Genomic DNA, 22,606 nt, shown 5'->3' with positions numbered 1-22,606 from the left:
TCTTCTTTTATTATACTGGCCTGAGGTGTTCGAGAAGCTTAACAGCGGATTAGAACACCTGTAAGCTGTTTGCCAGTGTAGGGTAATGTTAAAATATACGTAATGGTAAGAACTTACCATTGATAACGGTATTTCTCCTAAATCCAGAGGTTCCACTGGATAACAATGGGATATGATGGGGTGACAGCGGATTTGCACCAATCAGTCAAAGCTTTCCGGCCTCCCAGCGTGCAACGGGCCCGTCCATATATCCCCACCCCCTGGCTCAGGCAAATCAGTTGTATTCTAAAGCTCAAGACAGGAGCATCATGTAGAACCCTAATCAGGCGAGAAGAATACACATGCACACCCTTCCGTACAAGAAGGAAGAGGTTAGTGAGTAAAAAGGATCCTCAAATCAGGTGCGTCAGGGTGGGATCCCTGTGGAACCTGTGGACTTAGGACAAATACCATTATCAATGGTAAGTTCTTACCATAACGTATATTTCTCCGGCAGGGTCCACCGGTTATCCACAGGATAACAATAGGATTTCCCAAAGCAGTTTAATGGTGGGGACGCTCCTGATGCCCTGGAGAAACCTATGCCCGAATTCAGCATCGTGAGAGGTAAAGGTATCCAAGGCATAATGTCTTAATGAATGTGTAAACGGAAGACCATATGGCTGCCTTACATACCTGCTATGCTTAAGCACCACATTGTGCTGCCCATGAAGGACCTACCTTACGAGTAGAGTGAACAGAGACATTAGCCGGAACCGGGAGATCAGCTTGAGAATATACTTCGTCATCCGAAGTCATCATGCCAGTGTCTGCTTACCAGCAGGCCAACCTCTCGTGAAATCCATAGAGAGTGAAGAGAGAATAGGCTTTTCTGATGATAATGGTACAATCCACGAAGATCCTTAATGCACGGATCACATCCAGCGATGCATTTCCCGCAGAAAAGGCCTAGAACCTAAAGGCCGGGACAACATTTTCTTTGTTAAGGTGGAACTTAGTCATCACCTTAAGAAGATACCCAGATCTAGTTCTGAGAACTACTTTATCTAGATAAACAATCAGAAATGGGGAACAATATGACAATATCCTTAAGTCTGATATTCTTCTAGCTGACGCTTTAGTCAGTAGAAAAGACACTTTAGCTGTCAACCATTTATAAATCCATTTTATTAAGTTGTTCAAATGGGGCAACTTGAAGGGCTTTCAGACTACACAGATCCCACGACACTGTAGGAGAAACAACCAAAGGTTGAATGTGCAGCATACCTTGGAAAAAAGTATGCACATCCTGTAAGTTGGTCATTTATTTTTGGAACTCTACAGTCGATGACGACCCTTGCTCTCTCAAGGAAGCCATCCATTCCTGCCTGAAGGAATGCTAAGACCCTGGAACTCTGAAAATATTTTAGGGTCCCATTCAACTACAGCACCTGATATTCGCAGACTCACCAGGCCCAACACTGCATAGCTTCCCAGATCTGGTGAGATTGGGCATATTCAGTGTGTTGTGGCTGTAGATTTTCTTTCGCTGCACCAATGAATATAGGCTTGCCATACTTGGTGAAAAATGCGAGCTAAGGAATGTTTCCTTGCTCTGAACACTGTTTGAAAGTATCCTCTTGACCTGAGGATAGAAGTTTCAATGGCCACGCTGTCAACGACAGTCAATCCACATGTCTGTGATAACCAGGACCCTGCGTTAGTAGGTCTGAACTTTGAGGGAGCAGAAGTAGAGCATTCATTGCCATTCCCTGCTGGTCTTCCTGTTTAAAAACTCTCTCACCACCCTGGGTAATAGGGTAATTAGAGGAAATCCCATCTGCCAGATGAAGGTCCTATCTCACAGAGAAGGCATCCACAACGATCGCCCTGGGATCCTTTGTTCTTGACCCGTATTTGAGCTCTTTGTTGTTCAACCAAGACGCTATGAGATATATCTCTAACAAGCACCTCTTGTTTACTAGAGTCCGGAAGATCTCTTGGTGTAGAGCCCATTCACTTCCCTGAATGGTGTGTCGACTTGAGAAAGTCCGTTTCCCCGTTTAGGATTCCCGGAATGAGAACGGTGGACAAGGTTGGATGATTAAGTCCTGCCCACTTAGGTATGCGACTTACCTTCATCACTTCTCGGCTGAGAGTTTCTCCCTGATGTTGAGGTACACTACTGCCGTCGCATTGTCCGAGCGGAACTGGACTGGTTTTTCACTGAAGACTGTCCCGTGCCTACACCGGTGCCCTTTATATGGCCCGAGGTTTAAACCTTTATCGGTAGACAGCTCTTCGGAAACACAATCTTCCAGACACTGATCCTAGTGTCAGAATCTTCCCAATCTTCCTTTGTCCAGCTGGTATGTCTGTACCCACCAGGCTAATGATCTTTATTACCTGATGCAATCCATCAATACTTACAACACCTTGTATTCCCAGCTGGTCCCTCCAGGTACCAACCAGGCCCACACTGCTAATCTTCCATGATCCGATGAAATCTGGGCATATCCGGTGTGGTGTAACTGTAGATTCTACTTGGTAAGAATCAGATGCTGCAGAAATCTAGAGTGGAATTGTGCATACTCCCTCCTGTCTGCAGATACCATCAAACTCATCCCCGCATTGCTGCATGAATGGATACCGTTTGACTGTGTGGGGAATCCTGAATCCTATAGTGAACCCTGGATCTTGTTGCAAGGTAAAAAATTACTCTCCGCAGATCTGCTCCAGTACAGCCCACAAGCGAGTCATCCGATGTGACAAAACTGGAGACGATTTTCCCCAAGTTATGAGTCACTTGCCCCTGCAAACACGTTATTGCTGTTGAGCAATCTCTGTGACTGTGCCAGTATTAAAAGATCGTCTAGGTATGGGAAAAACCTTAACCCCTGCTGGCGGAGATAAGGTGCTGTTACCCCCATATTCCTGGTAATACTCTGGGGACTGTGGCTAACCCAAAGGGTAAGGCCTAGAACTGAAAATGCTGTTTGGAGGAGAGCAAACCTTGGGTAACACTGATGGACAGTGGTATAGGAACATGTAGGTAAGCATCCTGTATATCCCTGGCTCCATGCCACACATAAGAAACATAACTTCCAAATGTATCTGTTCAGCATTTTAGGAATGAGCATGGGCCGAAATGACCCATTTGGCTTCCGACTAAAACCAGGTTGAAGTAAAAACTTGTCCTTGTTTGCCAGAAGAACTGGAATGACTATTCCTGACTGAAGCAATTTATGACTCGCTTCTTGCAAAGCCATGGCCTTCGTCTCTAGCCGGGACAGGCTGTCTTGAAGGTGAAAGCGGAACTAGAGATACCATGCCAGAACTGTGTGACCTGAGGAAGTCGGCCCCCCAACCTGGGGTCTCCCAGGCGGAGCCCACACCATCAGACCGATGGTTTAATTTTTTTACCGCACCTGGTATTCCACGATGGTCTCCCATCCGAGTACTAACTAGGCCCAACACTATAGATCTTATGGTGGCCCAATGCTCTCCTAGTCTCCGACTTGTTAGATACCAAAAAAGGGCCTTTTAGGTTTGAACTGTATGTGGAAGGAACCTGACCTTCGTGGAGCTTCTGACTCCAGAATATCTGTAAATTCTTACCAAAAAGAATATTTTCAGAAAAAGACAATGATTCCACCTACAGCACCTGGTATTCGCAGATGTTTCCCATCAAAGTACTCACCAGGCCCAACACTGTATAGCTTCCAAGATCTAGTGAGATTGGGCATATCCAGTGTAGTGTGGCTGTAGGTCTATATGAGCAGGTATAGTTAGGGCTGATGCCCTGGAGTAAATATTTTGCCCATATCTAATGCTTCCTTGCAGTTTTTTATAGGAGCCATATGAGATCCTTCTACTGAAAACTCTCCTTCCATCACATCAGCCCAGGCAACCACTGCCTTTGCCATTTAAGGCGAAGCCAACGCTTGGCCTCATGACTGCCCTAGACAGGAGAAATTTGTTTTTTATTTAAAACCCATCTACTCTTCTATCCGTGATATTGAAAGCAAAGCTAATGTAGATTATTCGTATCTACTTTAGGAGCCACCTCCCCTTTTTTAAACAATCCCCAGCTGGAAGCGGATCGTTGGAATTCCATTTCTCAGGAATTCTAAATTCTTACTGGGCGTAGCCCAAGCCTCTTCCATGATTTTCCGTCAGCTAATCTGACCCCGGAAACTCAGGTTTTGGGATGTTTAAACACAGGTGCCTTGGTTTTTAACACAGGCTCTGCTGTATCCTCTAAGGTTAAGATGGCCTCATTGCTTTAATTAACTCATCTTCTGATTAATCTAAACAATGTTTAGCCTGTGAGCGTGAAGGTTTACTTACCACTGGTTCTGAGAAGCTGCTGCTGCGTGTAAGGGCTAATAGTGTAACCCTATCCCTGGCACAGGATTTTGGGGGATTATCCATTTAACTTATTGGATAAAGCTTGTGCCAAGATAGCCCAAGGTGGATACACTTGTACCTGTATCTGCCTTGTATCCCTGCCGAGCTAAAACCTTATGCATCAAGCCATCCTGAACCAGATCATAAGAGGATAATACAGCTTTGCAAAACAAACATGGTATGAGTGTCCTTACCATTGCCGCTTTATTACATGATAAATAATCAGCACTTACACAGTGTACTACACAATTTTGTGACTAATACATACAACCAAGCGCATCACAGTGGGGGAATTTTGTAGTCGAGAGCCCACTGTACTTAATTATTCGATCCCATGGATTTTTAACAAGTATCCAGAGGAGAGAAATAGAAAGTGCATATAGTGAAGCACAGTTAAATAAAGTGCATCTAGTTTAGCACACTAAAAAAGTTTTTATTCACAATGCAATTACATCAGGTTAAAAAGGTGATACGTAGCTTCTAGATATGACACAAAGTGCAGTGTGTATAATAGCAGATGAAAAATCACAAAAGTGGTAATAGCAGCAATTCACAATATAACACAAAATGCAATGTGTATAATACAAAATGAAAAATCACAGAAGTGGTAATAGCAGCAATTGACACAATGGCAGTGTTCAACCTCAAATGGTCTGTCCACCCAGGGAGTCCAATATGGATAATTACCGGAAATAGGTGCAGAATGGGCATATAGGTTGAAATCTATCCACGGCAACCGCGGCACTTCTTTCACCTTTCATCCAGTATGTGGTCCAAGCTCTCCCAGGGTTAGTCAAATGGATATAGCCCTATTTCCGATTGTTCATCGGCTATTATACACATTGCATTTTGTGTTATATTGTGAATTGCTGCTATTACCACTTTTGTGATTTTTCATCTGAGTTACCACTACATGTCACTGAGCTGCTATAACAAGTGCGCACCCGGTAGAGGATCTGCAGTTTTTCCACAATTTTGTGACTGTAATCACTTTAACCTTTCTTTAAAATGATATCCATCCGACCCTACCATGAACCAGCATTGAGGATCTGAAAAACAAACTGACAAACATATAGTAAAGTCAGCATCACACTAGCAGTCAGTCACATGTTAGTATAATAAGCAATATGAGTACATCATCAACTACCATAACATTTTAAGTATGTAGAAGAACACATTTACTGAATCATGTTTAACAGATCTAACGTATTCAGACGCAATGCGAAAGAAACAACAATAATGCTACAGACTCATATGCAATAGACACTTTATATAACTATTCGCACTCAAAAGGTAGATAGAGATTTAGTGCTGTATTACCCGTACTCAGTAGAGTGGGATACAGGGAGACTCACCCCGCTTCTAAGATCGATCATACATTAGCGAACGCTGAGTGGATCCAGAAGCTAATAGTGTACACTGCCGCTCCCTGAAGCTAGTGAACACAGACGCACCGGTCACACAGCTGCCTATGCTGTGACCGGGTCCCCTCGTGGTAGCGTCTGAGACAGAAGCGAGGAAACAGTTCATGGCGGGAGACTCGGCGGAAACTGGTCATGAACAGGGGGGAGGGGCGACCAGGAGAACGTCCGATTCCCCCTGCTGACATCAACCCTAGGGATCACGGCCTCATGCTATTCCAGGAGCCTATGATTCCTAAGGCCTAGCGCTGGAGCACCCATGGTGGCGGCGCGTCAGCTACTGTTTGGTAGTCTCCTTCCCAAAACAGTGCGGTTGTGTCCGTATTCCCCTTCTAAGCGGAACCGATGCCTTATCTTCTCCCCGTGTTCCGGCCACAGCCTGGTAACGTTTGATGGACCTGCAAGTATATCCAACACAGACACCCACCAAAACAGCACTGTACTCGTGGGTAAGCGTTGTTGCGACCCGGCGGAGAGCTGTTGGAGCGACTCTTTCTAATATGCGTATAAGACGCTGTTTAGAAAGGTCACTCAAAAACTAGTAAGACTAACACAATAAAATAAAAAAAGCTTAGGGCTGCCAAAACAGCAGCCCTCTGACCATGGTCCGGCTCGAGCCCTGCCACAACAAACTGATTTGTGCGAGCCAGGGGGCGGGGATATATGGACAGGCCCGTTGCATGCAGGAAGGCCGGAAAGCTTTTGATCGTTTGGTGCCAATCCACTGTTGCTCCATCATATCCCATTGTTATCCTGTGGATAACCTGTGGACCCTGCCGGAGAAAAGCTCAGCTCATCCCTCACAGAGGAAACACACACACATACAGCATGTTGTACTGAGCCTGGAGACGCAGCCTGCATGTCAGTGCTGCGCTCCATACCCTGATGCCACCATTATAGCCGGTAACCCGCTAACCAGGACGCTGGCCACCTACTCATCACTCTTCTTACTTCTAGCTCTGTTAGGGCAGGCGGCGTGCTGCGGGACTGTTTGCTCACCGTGGTGGGGCTTGCGAATAGGACCCTCGGGAGCACAGTGTCCTGACAGCGGGGAACGGGACCAGTAACTCTTAGGGGGGAGACGGTCCAACTTCCTTAAGTCCCATGAAGCAGGCAGACTGGTGCCACCAGCCCTGTCTGAAAACAACAAACAGAAAATAAATGAAGAAAACTCTTCAGGAACTTCCCTAAGCGTCACCGGCTCCTCCTGGTACATTTTCTAAACTTAGTCTGGTAGGAGAGGCATAGAGGGAGGAGCCAGCGCACACTATTGATTTCTTAAAGAGCCCAAGGCTCCTAGTAGATCAGTCTATACCCCATGGTACTAATGTGGACCCCAGTATCCTTTAGGACGTACGAGAAATAGCGGCTGATGGCTCCTGACTCCCCCACTGGGCAGATACATTCCAGTCATTATTTTGTACGGACAGAGGAGGGTGTAGGATAACAGACTGCTGTAGTGACTGAGCAAGGAGAATATGTAACTTCTGTAATTAGTGTTTATTACTCACCTGCGCTGATATCTGTAGGGACTTCCTCCTCCTTACACTGCTGATCACCCCTCATATATGGCTCTTCTTCTCCCTCTATATCTTCTGCCTTTATATCCGTCACATACGTCTCTTCTCCTCCCTCTATATCTTCTGCCTTCATATCAGTCACATTCGTCTCTTCTCCTCCCTCTATATCTTCTGCTTTCATATCCATCACATACGTCTCTTCTTCTCCCCCTATATCTTCTGCCTTCATATCAGTCAAATAAGTCTCTTCTGCATCTATATCTTCTGACTTAATATCAGACAGACATTCTACCTAAATAACCCAAAAAAAACAATATAATGACATTTGCATAGTGTTAAAGTGAGATGAAACAGTATAATATCTGTGTATAAGACACACACAGCTGCTCTACAGATCATATAGTGACAGTCACTTTGGTATATTGGGGAGACCCTAAATCCCACCTACCTGACCCTCCTGTGGGATCCTGCGATTCTCCTCTGTACAATCCTGAGAACACAGGGGACAAGGACATCTCTCTGGGGTATTCCTGTTACTGGTCATTCCACATCAAATCAACACAGCCATTTTTCATGACCATCACCGATTTCAACGAAATTTGCTGTGCTTGTTAGGTCTGACAAGAAATTAATTGACACCAAATTTCAACATCACAGGTTGGATATTTTTTGGAGGGGTAGCCATTGAAAAATGAACAAAAATAAGATTTTACTTAACGGTAAATCTATTTCTCGTAGTCCGTAGTGGATGATGGGGACTCCGTAAGGACCATGGGGAATAGACGGGCTCCACAGGAGACAGGGCACTTTAAGAAAGAATTAGGAATATTGGTGTGCACTGGCTCCTCCCTCTATGTCCCTCCTCCAGACCTCAGTTAAGGAAACTGTGCCCGGAAGAGCTGACAGTACAAGGAAAGGATTTTGGAATCCAGGGTAAGCCTCATACCAGCCACACCAATCACACCGTATAACTCGTGATAAACTTACCCAGTTAACAGTATGAACAACAACAGAGCATCAGACCAACCTGATGCAACCATAACATAACCCTTATTTAAGCAATAACTATATACAAGTATTGCAGAAGAAGTCCGCACTTGGGACGGGCGCCCAGCATCCACTACGGACTACGAGAAATAGATTTACCGGTAAGTAAAATCTTATTTTCTCTAACGTCCTAGTGGATGCTGGGGACTCCGTAAGGACCATGGGGATTATACCAAAGCTCCCAAACGGGCGGGAGAGTGCGGATGACTCTGCAGCACCGAATGGGCAAACACAAGGTCCTCCTCAGCCAGGGTATCAAACTTGTAGAACTTTGCAAAAGTGTTTGAACCCGACCCAGTAGCTGCTCGGCAAAGCTGTAATGCCGAGACCCCTCGGGCAGCCGCCCAAGAAGAGCCTACCTTCCTTGTGGAATGGGCTTTTACTGATTTTGGAGGCGGCAATCCAGCCGCAGAATGAGCCTGCTGAATGGTGTTACAGATCCAGCGAGAAATAGTTTGCTTTGAAGCAGGAGCACCCAGCTTGTTGGATGCATACAGGATAAACAGCGACTCAGTTTTCCTGACTCCAGCCGTTATGGCTACATAAACCTTCAAAGCCCTGACTACATCTAGTAACTTGGCATCCTCCAAGTCACGATTAGTCGCAGGCACCACAATAGGCTGGTTCAAATGAAAAGATGACACCACTTTTGGCAGAAATTGCGGATGAGTCCGTAATTCTGCCCTGTCCATATGGAAAACCAGATAGGGGCTTTTATGTGACAAAGCCGCCAATTCTGACAACCGCCTAGCCGAAGCTAAGGCAAATAGCATGACCACCTTCCATGTGAGATATTTTAACTCCACGGTTTTAAGTGGCTCAAACTAGTGTGATTTCAGGAAACTCAACACCACGTTAAGATCCCAAGGTGCCACTGGTGGCACAAAAGGGGGCTAAATATGCAGCACTCCCTTTACAAACGTCTGAACTTCAGGAAGAGAAGCCAGTTCCTTTTGAAAGAAAATGGATAGGGCTGAAATCTGGACCTTAATGGACCCCAATTTTAAGCCCCAAAGTCACTCCCGACTGTAGGAAGTGAAGGAAACTGACCAGCTGGAATTCCTCTGTAGGGGCATTCCTGGCCTCACACCAAGCAACATATTTTCGCCATATACGGTGATAATGTTTAGCCGTCACGTCCTTCCTAGCCTTTATTAGCGTAGGAATAACCTCATCCGGAATACCTTTTTCTGCTAGGATCCAGCGTTCAACCGCCATGCCGTCAAACGCAGCCGCGGTAAGTCTTGGAACAGACAGGGCCCCTGTTGCAACAGATCCTGTCTGAAAGGCAGAGGCCCTGGGTCCTCTGTGAGCATTTCTTGCAGTTCCAGATACCAAGTACTTCTTGGCCAATCCGGAACAATGAGTATTGTTCTCACTCCTCTTTTTCTTACGATTCTCAGCACCTTGGGTATGAGAGGAAGAGGAGGAAACACATAAACCGACTGGAACACCCACGGTGTCACTAGTGCGTCCACAGGTATCGCCTGAGGGTCTCTTGACCTGGCTCAATACATTTGTAGCTTTCTGTTGAGGCAGGATGCCATCATGTCCACCTGTGTCAGTTCCCAACGACTTGTAATCTGTGTGAAGACTTCTTGATGAAGTCCCCACTCTCCCGGGTGATGGTCGTGCCTGCTGAGAAAGCCTGCTTCCCAGTTGTCCACTCCTGGAATGAACACTGCTGACAGTGCTTACACGTGATACTCCGCCCAGCGAAGAATCCTGGTGGCTTCCGCCATCGCCACCCTGCTCCTTGTGCCGCCTTGGCGGTTTACATGAGCCACTGCGGTGATGTTGTCTGACTGAATTAGTACCGGTTGGTTGCGAAGCAGAGGCTCCGCTTGACTTAGGGCGTTGTATATGGCCCTTAGATCCAGGATATTGATGTGCAGACAAGTCTCCTGACTTGACCACAGACCCTGGAAATGTCTTCCCTGAGTGACTGCCCCCCACCCTCGGAGGCTTGCATCCGTGGACACCAGGACCCAGTCCTGAATGCCGAACCTGCGACCCTCGAGAAGGTGAGCACTCTGCAGCCACCACAGAAGAGACACCCTGGCTCTGGGGGATAGGGTGATCAGCTGCTGCATCTGAAGATGCGATCCGGACCACTTCTCTAAAAGATCCCACTGAAAGGTCCTCGCATGGAACCTGCCGAAGGGAATGGCTTCGTATGACGCCACCATCTTTCCCAGGACTCGCGTGCATTGATGCACCGACACCTGTTTTGGTTTTAAGAGGTCTCTGACCAGAGTCACGAGCTCCTGAGCCTTCTCCGCCGGGAGAAAAACCTTCTTCTGGTCTGTGTCCAGAATCATGCCCAGGAAGGGCAGACACGTCGTAGGGATCAGCTGCGACTTTGGAATATTCAGAATCCAGCCGTGCTGTTGCAACACTTCCCGAGAGTGTGCTACGTTGATCAGCAACTGCTCTCTGGACCTCGCCTTTATGAGGAGATCATCCAAGTATGGGATAATTGTGACTCCTTGCTTTCGCAGAAGCACCATCATTTCTGCCATTACCTTGGTAAATATTCTCGGTGCCGTGGACAGACCAAACGGCAACGTCTGGAATTGGTAATGACAGTCATGTACCACAAATCTGAGGTACTCCTGATGAGGTGGATAAATGGGGACATGCAGGTAAGCATACTTTATGTCCAGAGACACTATAAAATCCCCCTCTTCCAGGCTTGCAATGACCGCTCTGAGCGATTCCATCTTGAACTTGAACCTTTACAGGTAAATGTTCAGGGATTTTAAATTCAACATGGGTCTGACCGAACCGTCCGGTTTCGGTACCACAAACATTGTGGGATAGTAACCCCTTCCCTGTTGAAGGAGGGGAACCCTTACCACCACCTGCTGGAGATATAATTTGTGAATTGCCGCTAACACTATTTCCCTCTCTCTGGGGGAAGCTGGCAGGGCCGATTTGAGGTATCGGTGCAGGGGCATCACTTCGAATTCCAGCTTGTATCCCTGAGACACAATCTGTTTAGCCCAGGGATCCACCCGTAAGCGAACCCACTGGTGGCTGAAATTTCGGAGACGTGCCCCCACCGATCCTGGCTCCACCTGTGGAGCCCCAGGGTCATGCGGTGGATTTAGTGGAAGTCGGGGAGGACTTCTGTTCCTGGGAACTAGCTGTATTGTGCAGCTTCTTTCCTCTACCCCTGCCTCTGGCAAGAAAGGACGCACCTTGGACTTTCTTGCCTCTTTGTGAACGAAAGGACTGCATTTGGTAATATAGTGCTTTCTTAGGCTGTGAGGGGATATATGGCAAAAAATTTGACTTCCCAGCCGTAGCTGTGGAAACTAGGTCCGAGAGACCGTCCCCAAACAATTCCTCACCCGTATAAGGTAAAACCTCCATGTGCCTTTTTGAGTCGGCATCACCTGTCCATTGCCAAGTCCACAGGACCCTTCTGGCAGAAATCGACATTGCATTTATTCTAGAGCCCAGTAGGCTAATGTCTCTCTGGGCATCTCTCATATATAGGACAGCGTCTTTTATATGCCCCAGGGTCAGTAATATAGTATCCTTGTCCAAGGTATCTAGTTCCTTAGATAAAGTATCTGTCCATGCTGCTACAGCACTACACATCCAGGCCGACGAAATTGCCGGCCTTATTATGGTACCTGAATGTGTATAAACTGACTTCAGGATACCTTCCTGCTTTCTATCCGCAGGATCTTTTAGGGTGGCCGTATCCTGTGACGGCAGGGCTACCTTCTTAGATAAGCGTGTCAAAGCTTTGTCTACCCTAGGGGAGGATTCCCAGCGTAACCTGTCCGCTGGCGGGAAAGGATACACCATAAGCAACCGTTTGGAAATCTGCATTTTTCTATCTGGAGATTCCCAAGCCTTTTCACATAACTCATTTAACTCATGTGAAGGGGGAAAGGTCACCTCATGCCTTTTTTCCCCAAACATATAAACCCTCTTGTCAGGGACTGGGTTTTACTCTGAGATGTGCAACACATCTTTCATTGCTATAATCATGTAGCGGATGGCTTTAGCCATTTTAGGCTGCAACTTTGCATCATCGCCATCAACACTGGAGTCAGAATCTGTGTCAACAATTTGGGATAGTGGGCGCTTCTGAGACCCTGACGGCCTCTGCGCTTTAGGATCAGGCATGGGTTGAGACCCTGACTGTCCCAAGGCTTCAGCTTTATCCAACCTTTTATGCAAGGAAGTAACATTATTATTTAAAACCTTCCACATATACATCCAATTGGGTGTCGGCGGCGTTCCCACATTCATTTGTACCTGCTCTGCTTCCACGAAGCCTTCCTCGTCAAACATGTCGACACAAGCGTACCGACACACCACACACACAGGGGATGCTCTATTTGAGGACAGAACCCCCACAAGGCCTTTTGGAGAGAGAGAGAGTATGGCAGTACACACCCCAGTGCTATATAACCCAGGAATTACACAGTAACTTAGTGTTTACCCAGTAGCTGCTGTGTATACTGATTTTGCGCTAAATTTATGTGCCCCCCTCTCTTCCGTAAATCTGCAGGGGAGAGCCTGGGGAGCTTCCTCTCAGCGGAGCTGTGGAGAGAAAATGGCGCTGGTGAGTGCTGAGGAAGAAGCCCCGCCCCCTCAGCGGCAGGCTTCTGTCCCGCGATTTTGTGTAAAATAATGGCGGGGGCTCATGCATATATACAGTGCCCAACTGTATATATGCTGCTTTTTGCCAAGAGGTTCTCAATTGCTGCCCAGGGCCCCCCCCCCCCCCCCCCCCCTGCGCCCTACAGTGACCGGAGTGTGTGGGTTTAATGTGGGGGCAATGGCGCACAGCTGCAGTGCTGTGCGCTACCTCATATGAAGACTGGAGTCTTCTGCCGCCGCTTTTGACGTCTTCTTGCTTCTCACGCCGGCTTTTGGCTCTGCGAGGGGGACGGTGGCGCGGCTCCGTGATCGGACGACCAAGGGTGCTTTCCTGTGTTCGATCCCTCTGGAGCTAATGGTGTCCAGTAGCCTAAGAAGCAGGACCTAGCCACAGTGAGTAGGGCTGCTTCTCTCCCCTCAGTCCCACGTAGCAGAGAGTCTGTTGCCAGCAGATCTCTCTGAAAATAAAAAATCCTAACAAAATACTTTCTATTTAGCAAGCTCAGGAGAGCTCACTAAGGTGCACCCTGCTCGTCCGGGCACAGATTCAAACTGAGGTCTGGAGGAGGGACATAGAGGGAGGAGCCAGTGCACACCAGTATTCCTAATTCTTTCTTAAAGTGCCCTGTCTCCTGCGGAGCCCGTCTATTCCCCATGGTCCTTACGGAGTCCCCAGTATCCACTAGGACATTAGAGAAATATGCAGTTTTACTGCCGCTGGGGTATTTTCATTTGCCTGTAACTTGAGTTCTAATTAAGACAGAGAGATTAAAATAGTGTCATTTTGAAGCTTGTGACTAGATATTTTCACTTCAATTTTAATTTAGTAAGGTAGTACTAAAAAAAAGTTTAATAACCTTTGACCTCAATTTTTTAAAATAGGGATATTTTTTTTTTTTTTGTATAATTTTTTCTTTTTAAGGAGTTCTCCCATATTTCATTTAAACATGTACCAAATTTCACTTTGGGACTCCCATGGGATAATGCGATAACAATAATTTACTAACAAGCAGGCAGCTAAATTATCACTTGCAGTGTATTATAAAGTTTTGAAAAACAGCAATTTATCATATATATATATATATACATACATACATGCATACATACACACACACATACAACAAGATACTCTATTAAGAGATGTTCTTCCAATCAAACCAGCATTTATTTTTCGGAAGGGACGATCTCTAAAGAATTCCCTTGCACCTAGTTATTTAAGGTCCGAGAAGAAACCTAACATTACTAGAGAACTCTGGCTTCCACCAATAATGGGTTTCTATAAATGTGGAGGCACTAAGTGCATTACGTGTCAATATATAGATAAGAAAACACAATACGTTAAAACTGACAGAGGAGAAAAACAATACAAAATTAAAAGCCATATTAATTGTAATTCGACATATGTTGTTTATATTCTACAATGTGGGTGTGGTCTTTATTATGTAGGCCTGCACCACTAGAAAACTTTGGACTAGGTTCCTTGAGCATCGTAGAAACTTTCTAAATAGAGTGGCTACACACAGTGTCTCTCAACATTTGAATGACCATCATAACGGTGACCCCAAAAGCCTTAAATAGGGATAGAACATATTCCCCTGACAAGTAGGGGAGGTGACAGTTTCAAAAAACTGTGTCAACAGGATTTCTACTGGATGTTCAGGATGGGATCCATACATCCAGATGGCCTTAATGAGGCAGTGGAATTGAATATGATCATTTAATCTAACAACCGACACTATCCTGAATTCACTACCTTATTATGAGCAACTCATTACAGGCTCATGCAAACTTTTTTTTTGTCTTATCAACATATATCACCAATCTTTAATTATTAATTATTAAGCTTTGAATATGCAAATTAATTTGGTTCTTTTCTTCCTACTTCTTGGTTCCTTCCCAAAGTTCTTCTTCTCCATTTCCATGTTCATTATTTATATAAAGAATTCAATGGTATCAATAGCCCGATTTAAATATATATATTAAGGTATTTGTATTTAAGAACAACAAAATACACTTATAAGTAATACACATGACAAGGATCCGTTTTTCATATGTCAGAAATCTACTTATAGATAAATACAATGGGGTTGGGTCTTTGGGAATGGTGGTATTACTTTGTATACCCTGTACCAGTATGTAATATCCACAACATTAAAGTGTATGGCTTGACAGGGTCGCCATGGTTACGCGTCGTTCCTGAGCCGCGCTAACCTTTCCAGACCAGGCCGCTGGGATGACTGGTTCCGGGAAGGCGCGTCACTTCCGGGCCGCATCGCTATGGCGACGGCTCGAGAATAAGCATTGGTTTCTCGGGGGGATGCGTCACTTCCGGTCCGCATTGCTATGACAGCGGTCCGGGAGTGAACGCTAGGTTTATGTGCAGTGTCACAACGGGGAAAAAAGGAGGGAGATGCAGCGGGATACTGGCAGGCGCCACCTCTAGATTTAGAATAGAGGGTTCTGTATATTGGTACAGTCTGGAGGTATAATAAATGTTATTTTAACTGATCATGTGACATAAATCACATGATACAGACTGATCATATGATCTCTAAACTAACCTATGAGGTAGCCATGGGAGTGGTTTCCTTGACTACAATGTAGTAAACAAACACCTTGATTGGATCAATACACTCCATATCAATACATTAAAAGTACTTATTAGGATCTGAAATAAAAATTTGACATTACCAATAGTTTCTATGCATAAGTAGATCTGTCTCCTATATGTATTTTAACAGTTTTAATTATCTGAAAGAGTCATGTGTGATAAACAGGAAATGTGCATCCAGGTGCCAAATAAGCCACCATCTTGTCTAAGGTATATAAAGCCTAAACCCGGACAACACAGCATACCTTTGAAAAAGCTGCAAGGTTTATGCAGCGAAACGCATCAGCAACTACCCATTGGAGCAGGACAATTTCTCCTTGGATCTGAACCAGCCCTCATTATCTTCCAGCTATCCAGAGGAGTCCTAGAGAGGCACCATCCAATCACCACATTGCATGAGGTACTCACCAATTATGGGACACGCTATTAAATCCTCCAGCGGCATATGGAACTAATATTGGACTCTCTAATTTCATATAAAAGAGACTCTTTAAATTGGACTGTTACTGGACTTTCATATTATCCAAGGGCAATACTTGGAACGGATCTCATAGATTCATCACGTTATATGTCCTGACCCAGTATCTACGGTAAACTTTATCCTTTTTATGAATGCGCATGGCATAATATTATTGCACAGAATATTGTTTTTTAATGAATTTATTTTTATTACATTTTTTAAAATTAACTTATCTAGTGAATGATTTTGTTCTTTCCTCTTGGAGCGCAGCATCCCCTCCTCACCTATTTCTTTTGTTGCATATTGGGAGTGACTTCCCTCTACATATTGGCTGCCACTTAGCGGAGCACCTCGCCTCATAGCACCCGAATATCTCTGGGTATTATTCATTACCTTCTTATATGTATATATATATATATATATATATAGAAACTGTCTGCAACTTCAAAATAAATATATATATATTATATAAATAAACAGACCAGGTTTTGTTTATGCTATCCATGAGTTTAGTTTTGAAGTTGCAGACAGAGTTTCTCTTTCTGTAATGGTGTACACACGTCCTGTTGTAGTCATTGGGTCTACTGTTGTCAGTACATCACAACGAACTAGAAGAATGTCGGGTTTCCCTGGGTATTTGTATGATAGAAATGGTCCTTGTGGGTGGAGAAAGCAGACCTTTACGAATTCGTAATTTTCATCTACGTCAAGAACACATGCTACCCACCACTCTGCATCATACACACAAGTGACAAATCCTTTAATGTCTTTAAAATTCTACTTCGTCCTCCAGTAAACACTTTTGAAGATGTAGAGTAGGAATAAACTTTAGTTGACAGAGTAGTTGTTGATGAGGGAATAAAGGAATGTAGTTTCTGGGTTCCAGCAATTGTGCGGGATTGCTCAAATCGAGCTTCCAGGAACTTCTCTTCTGCCTCGTGGTCAGCTGAACTGGCGTACTTGAAAGAGACAGCTGGAACATTCTCAACTGCCCAATCAAACAATTGTCGAGGTGTCATTATTTGTTGATCGTACGGCTTTTGGAGACTGCCTCGTGCAGCTAATCTTTTCACAGTGCCACCAACTCCATCACATGCCCCTTTTCCATGGGAGGTGGCTAAAAAGTGCTACTCGGCTGAAATCCACAGTCTTGCTCGTGACAGCAAAAGATTAATGAAATTATTTTGATTTTTAAACTGAGAGGCAGCTCCATCTGAGAAATAAATGATATTTGTAACAATAGGATACTTTTCCTTAAGAAAATGTATGTGTAACCCCTGGAATAAATGGACTTTAACAGTATCATGGTGAAGGATGTCAGATATAATAACAAAGCTGACATGCTTTAGACTCCCTTCCTCATCTATGAAGTATGCTACAAAAGGTTGAAACGTTGCTTGTGCGTTATTCCAGTGGAAACCTTGCACTTCGTCTTGCAAAACAAACGAATAGTTCTCTGCAAAGTCGCAGATTACCAAAAACTCCCCTGGTTGCAAACTTAATTTAAGGTCTGCTTGAAAAGACGACTGTTGTCTGGCAATAAAGGAACTGCGCAGCAGTATTTGTAACTTGTCACAAAAAGCATCCAGAAAGTCATCAGATGAATGCGTAACTGTCTCAAGATTAGAACGGTCAACAGAGACCCATTGTTTGTAAGAAATATTATCCATCATGCTGTCATCCATTAAACTTTTTTTAGTACTACCTTACTAAATTAAAATTGAAGTGAAAAGATCTAGTCATAAGCTTCAAAATGACACTAATTTCATCTCTCTGTCTTAATTAGAACTCAAGTTACAGGAAAACGTGGCAGTACATTTGCATATTTTGGTCATTTTTCAATGGCTTCACCTCCAAAAATATCCAACCTGTGATGTTGAAATTTGGTGTAGATTAGTTTTTCCCCCCATCCTACTGGTACACCAAATTTCATAAAAATCGGAGAGGTCAGTAAAATGTTTATGTTTTTTTGAGTTGATTTGATTTGGAATGACCCAATATGATTATCAGATGATGTGTGTATATAGGGGCCCCCATACCTGCTCTCCCCTGAACAATACATGAGTGTCTCCTCTTACCCAGTGATGTGAGGGTCCGGTGATTCTTCATCATCACGTGGTCCTCTATATACTCCCCCTCTCCTGCATGGAGAAATAGACAGTGACATCCTCACACCTTATAGGAACCTGATACACACGATGATACAGTCATCACCCAGACACATCCCCTGGTGTTACTGTATAATGTCCCATTCCCAGCAGTCACCTCTCCAGTCATCACCCAGACACATTCCCCGGTGTTACTGTATAATGTCCCATTCCCAGCAGTCACCTCTCCAGTCACATCCCCTGGTGTTACTGTATAATGCCCCATTCCCAGCAGTCACCTCTCCGGTAACATCCCCCGGTGTTACTGTATAATGTCCCATTCCCAGCAGTCACCTCTCCAGTCATCACCCAGACACATTCCCTGGTGTTACTGTATAATGTCCCATTCCCAGCAGTCGCCTCTCCAGTCATCATCAAGACACATCCCCCGGTGTTACTGAGTAATGTCCCATTCCCAGCAGTCACCTCTCCAGTCACATCCCCTGGTGTTACTGTATAATGCCCCATTCCCAGCAGTCACCTCTCCAGTCATCACCCAGACACATTCCCTGGTGTTACTGTATAATGTCCCATTCCCAGCAGTCACCTCTCCAGTCATCATCAAGACACATCCCCCGGTGTTACTGAGTAATGTCCCATTCCCAGCAGTCACCTCTCCAGTCACATCCCCTGGTGTTACTGTATAATGCCCCATTCCCAGCAGTCACCTCTACTGTCACATCCCCCAGTATTACTGTATAATGCCCCATTCCCAGCAGTCACCTCTACTGTCACATCCCCCAGCATTACTGTATAATGTCCCATTTCCAGCAGTCACCTCTCCTGTCACATCCCCCAGTATTACTGTATAATGTCCCATTCCCAGCAGTCACCTCTCCAGTCACATCCCCCGGTGTTACTGTATAATGTCCCATTCCCAGCAGTCACCTCTCCAGTCACATCCCCCGGTGTTACTGTATAATGTAGCATTCCCAGCAGTCACCTCTCCAGTCACATCCCCCGGTGTTACTGTATAATGTACCATTCTCAGAAGTCACCTCTGTCACATCCCCCAGTGTTACTGTATAATGTCCCATTCCCAGCAGTCACCTCTCCTGTCACATCCCCCGGTATTACTGTATAATACCCCATTCTCAGCAGGCACCTCTCCTGTCACATCCCCCGGTGTTACTGTATAATGTACCATTCCCAGCAGTCACCTCTCCGGTCACATGCCCCGGTGTTACTGTATAATGTACCATTCCCAGCAGTCACCTCTCCGGTAACATCCCCCGGTGTTACTGTATAATGTCCCATTCCCAGCAGTCACCTCTCCAGTCATCACCCAGACACATCCCCCGGTGTTACTGAGTAATGTCCCATTCCCAGCAGTCACCTCTCCAGTCACATCCCCTGGTGTTACTGTATAATGCCCCATTCCCAGCAGTCACCTCTACTGTCACATCCCCCAGTATTACTGTATAATGTCCCATTCCCAGCAGTCACCTCTCCAGTCATCACCCAGACACATCCCCTGGTGTTACTTTATAATGTCCCATTCCCAGCAGTCACCTCTCCAGTCATCATCAAGACACATCCCCCGGTATTAGTGTGTAATGTCCCATTCCCAGCAGTCACCTCTCCAGTCACATCCCCCGGTGTTACTGTATAATGTCCCATTCACAGCAGTCACCTCTCCAGACACATCCCACGGTGTTACTGTGTAATGTCCCATTCCCAGCAGTCACCTCTCCAGACACATCCCACGGTGTTACTGTATAATGCCCCATTCCCAGCAGTCACCTCTACTGTCACATCCCCCAGCATTACTGTATATTGTCCCATTTCCAGCAGTCACCTCTCCTGTCGCATCCCCCAGTATTACTGTATAATGTCCCATTCCCAGCAGTCACCTCTCCAGTCACATCCCCCGGTGTTACTGTATAATGTCCCATTCCCAGCAGTCACCTCTCCAGTCACATCCCCCGGTGTTACTGTATAATGTACCATTCCCAGCAGTCACCTCTCCAGTCACATCCCCCAGTGTTACTGTATAATGTACCATTCCCAGAAGTCACCTCTGTCACATCCCCCAGTGTTACTGTATAATGTCCCATTCCCAGCAGTCACCTCTCCTGTCACATCCCACGGTATTACTGTATAATACCCCATTCTCAGCAGACACCTCTCCTGTCACATCCCCCGGTGTTACTGTATAATGTACCATTCCCAGCAGTCACCTCTCCGGTCACATGCCCCGGTGTTACTGTATAATGTACCATTCCCAGCAGTCACCTCTGTCACATCCCCCAGTGTTACTGTATAATACCCCATTCTCAGCAGACACCTCTCCTGTCACATCCCCCGGTGTTACTGTATAATGTACCATTCCCAGCAGTCACCTCTCTGGTCAGTATCTCCATATCACTACTATAGATATAAGGGACATCACATGGAAACACCCACATTCCCTAACCTCCAGTAATGTCCCTGTATTATTACTATAGATATAAGTGAGGTCACTGTGACACTCCCAGATCCCCTCACCTCCCCAGTCATGTCCCTGTATTATTACTATAGATAAGTGATGTCACAGTGACGCAGTGTATATCTGAGTACAAGAAATATATCATATTACGAATTCAAATTAAAACAGGAATCCTAAATTAAAAAAATAGCAAACTGAATGTAATAAAAAAAAAAAATAACAAAAAATAGATATCAGCACTGGCTGTAACATTGAATAATAATAGATTAAACAGCTTGTAATAATTTAGTATTATATAGTATTAAGATATTGGAAAAATCATGAACAGGACAATATAAACTCCACACAGATAGTGTCTGAATGTGCTATTGGCACAAACTATGTAAGCCCAATGTCCAATGGGGGTCATTCTGAGTTGATCATAGCTGTGCTAAATTTACATTTAGCACAGCTACGATCATCTTCCCTGACATGCGGGGGGACGCCCAGCACAGGGCTAGCCCGCCCTGCATATCAGTCTGGCCCCCCCTCGCAGAAGTGCAAAGGCATCGCACAGCGGCGATGCCTTTGCACTTCAAGCGTAGCTCCCGGCCAGCGCAGCTTTAGCGTGCTGGCCGGGAGCTACTCATCGCTCCCCGGCCCGCAGCGGCTGCGTGTGACGTCACGCAGTTGCTGCGGCCCACCCCCCATTCGGTCCGGCCACCTCTGCGTTGGCCGGACCAAACCCACGAACCGGTTCTGCACCCTCCCGCCCAGCGATCACCTCTGTCTGTCAATCAGGCAGAGGCGATTGCATCCTGTTCGCTCTGCTGCGTTAAAACACAGCGAGCGGGTCAGAATGACCCCCAATATCTGGCTAGGACTCTCCCTTAAGTCAACTGCTCAGTCACTAGAATGAGCAGCTGGTTTTACCGGATATATTGCAAAAGCCAATGGAAGTCAGTTAGGTTTTGTTACCGGAATTGGCCCTTTCGTAAGCAGTCCCCATTATTGAACAGTTGGCAAAATAGGATTTTAATTACCAACCGGTAAATCCTTTTCTTGTAGTTCGTAGAGGATACTGGGGTCCACATTTGTACCATGGGGTATAGATGTATCCACTAGGAGCCTTGGGCACTTTAAAAAAATGACTAGTGTGGGCTGGCTCCTCCCTCTATGCCCATCTGCCAGACTCAGTCTAGAAAACATGCCCGAGGAGACGGACATACTTTGAGAGAAGGATTTAACAGAATAGTGGTGAGATTCGAACCAGTACACACCAAACAAGAGGAAAGCCAAGCAAACCAAACTTGAACAGGAACAGCAACGGCTGAACCAATAAAAAAACTTAAGTAACAGTGCAGGAAAACATGAAGCACTGGGCGGGCACACAGTATCCTCTACGGACTACGAGAAAAGGATTTACCGGTAGGTAATTAAAATCCTATTTTCTCTTACGTCCTAAAGGATACTGGGGTCCACATTAGTACCATGGCGATGTACCAAAGCTCCCAAACCGGGTGGGAGAGTGCTGAGGATCCTGCAGAACTGATTGACCAAACTGAAGGTCCTCAGAGGCCAAAGTATCGAACTTGTAGAACTTAGCAAACGTGTTCGTACCTGACCAAGTCGCTACTCGGCAGAGCTGTAAAGCCGAGACACCCCGGGCAGCCGCCCAGGAAGAACCCACTGACCTAGTAGAGTGGGCCTGTACAGATTTTGGAACCGGCAAGCCTGCCGTACAATAAGCATGCTGGATAGTAAGCCTGATCCAGCGAGCAATAGACTGCTTTGAGGCAGTACACCCAATTTTATTGGGATCATAGAGAACAAACAGCTTCACATAGATCTTCAAAGCCCTCACAACATCCAAGGACTTTGAAGTAGCAGGGGTGTCGGTAACCACCGGAACCACAATAGGTTGGTTGATCTGAAATGCAGACACCACCTTTGGAAGAAAGTGCTGATGAGTTCTGAG

At 45.6% G+C, this 22,606-nt stretch overlaps 1 protein-coding gene and 1 pseudogene across 1 annotated transcript in view; both read right to left on the bottom strand.

Moving 5' to 3' along the window:
* The window catches only part of LOC134983134 (zinc finger protein 271-like), a 260,373-nt gene that overhangs the window by 182,473 nt on the left and 55,294 nt on the right, over positions 1–22,606 (bottom strand). The window contains exons 2-4 of the mRNA XM_063948866.1: positions 18,153–18,215; positions 7,779–7,947; positions 7,322–7,622 (exon numbers count right to left, since the gene is read on the bottom strand). Of these exons, the coding sequence (XP_063804936.1) occupies positions 7,322–7,622; positions 7,779–7,874 (397 nt within the window). The 5' untranslated portion in view covers positions 7,875–7,947; positions 18,153–18,215. The remainder of the gene's footprint in view (positions 1–7,321; positions 7,623–7,778; positions 7,948–18,152; positions 18,216–22,606) is intronic.
* LOC134983183 (5S ribosomal RNA) lies at positions 3,632–3,749 on the bottom strand (annotated as a pseudogene).

The sequence above is a fragment of the Pseudophryne corroboree genome, assembly GCF_028390025.1.
Source record: "Pseudophryne corroboree isolate aPseCor3 chromosome 3 unlocalized genomic scaffold, aPseCor3.hap2 SUPER_3_unloc_1, whole genome shotgun sequence".
NCBI classification, from domain to species: Eukaryota; Metazoa; Chordata; class Amphibia; order Anura; family Myobatrachidae; genus Pseudophryne; species Pseudophryne corroboree.
This window is presented reverse-complemented; position numbering and strand designations above follow the sequence as displayed.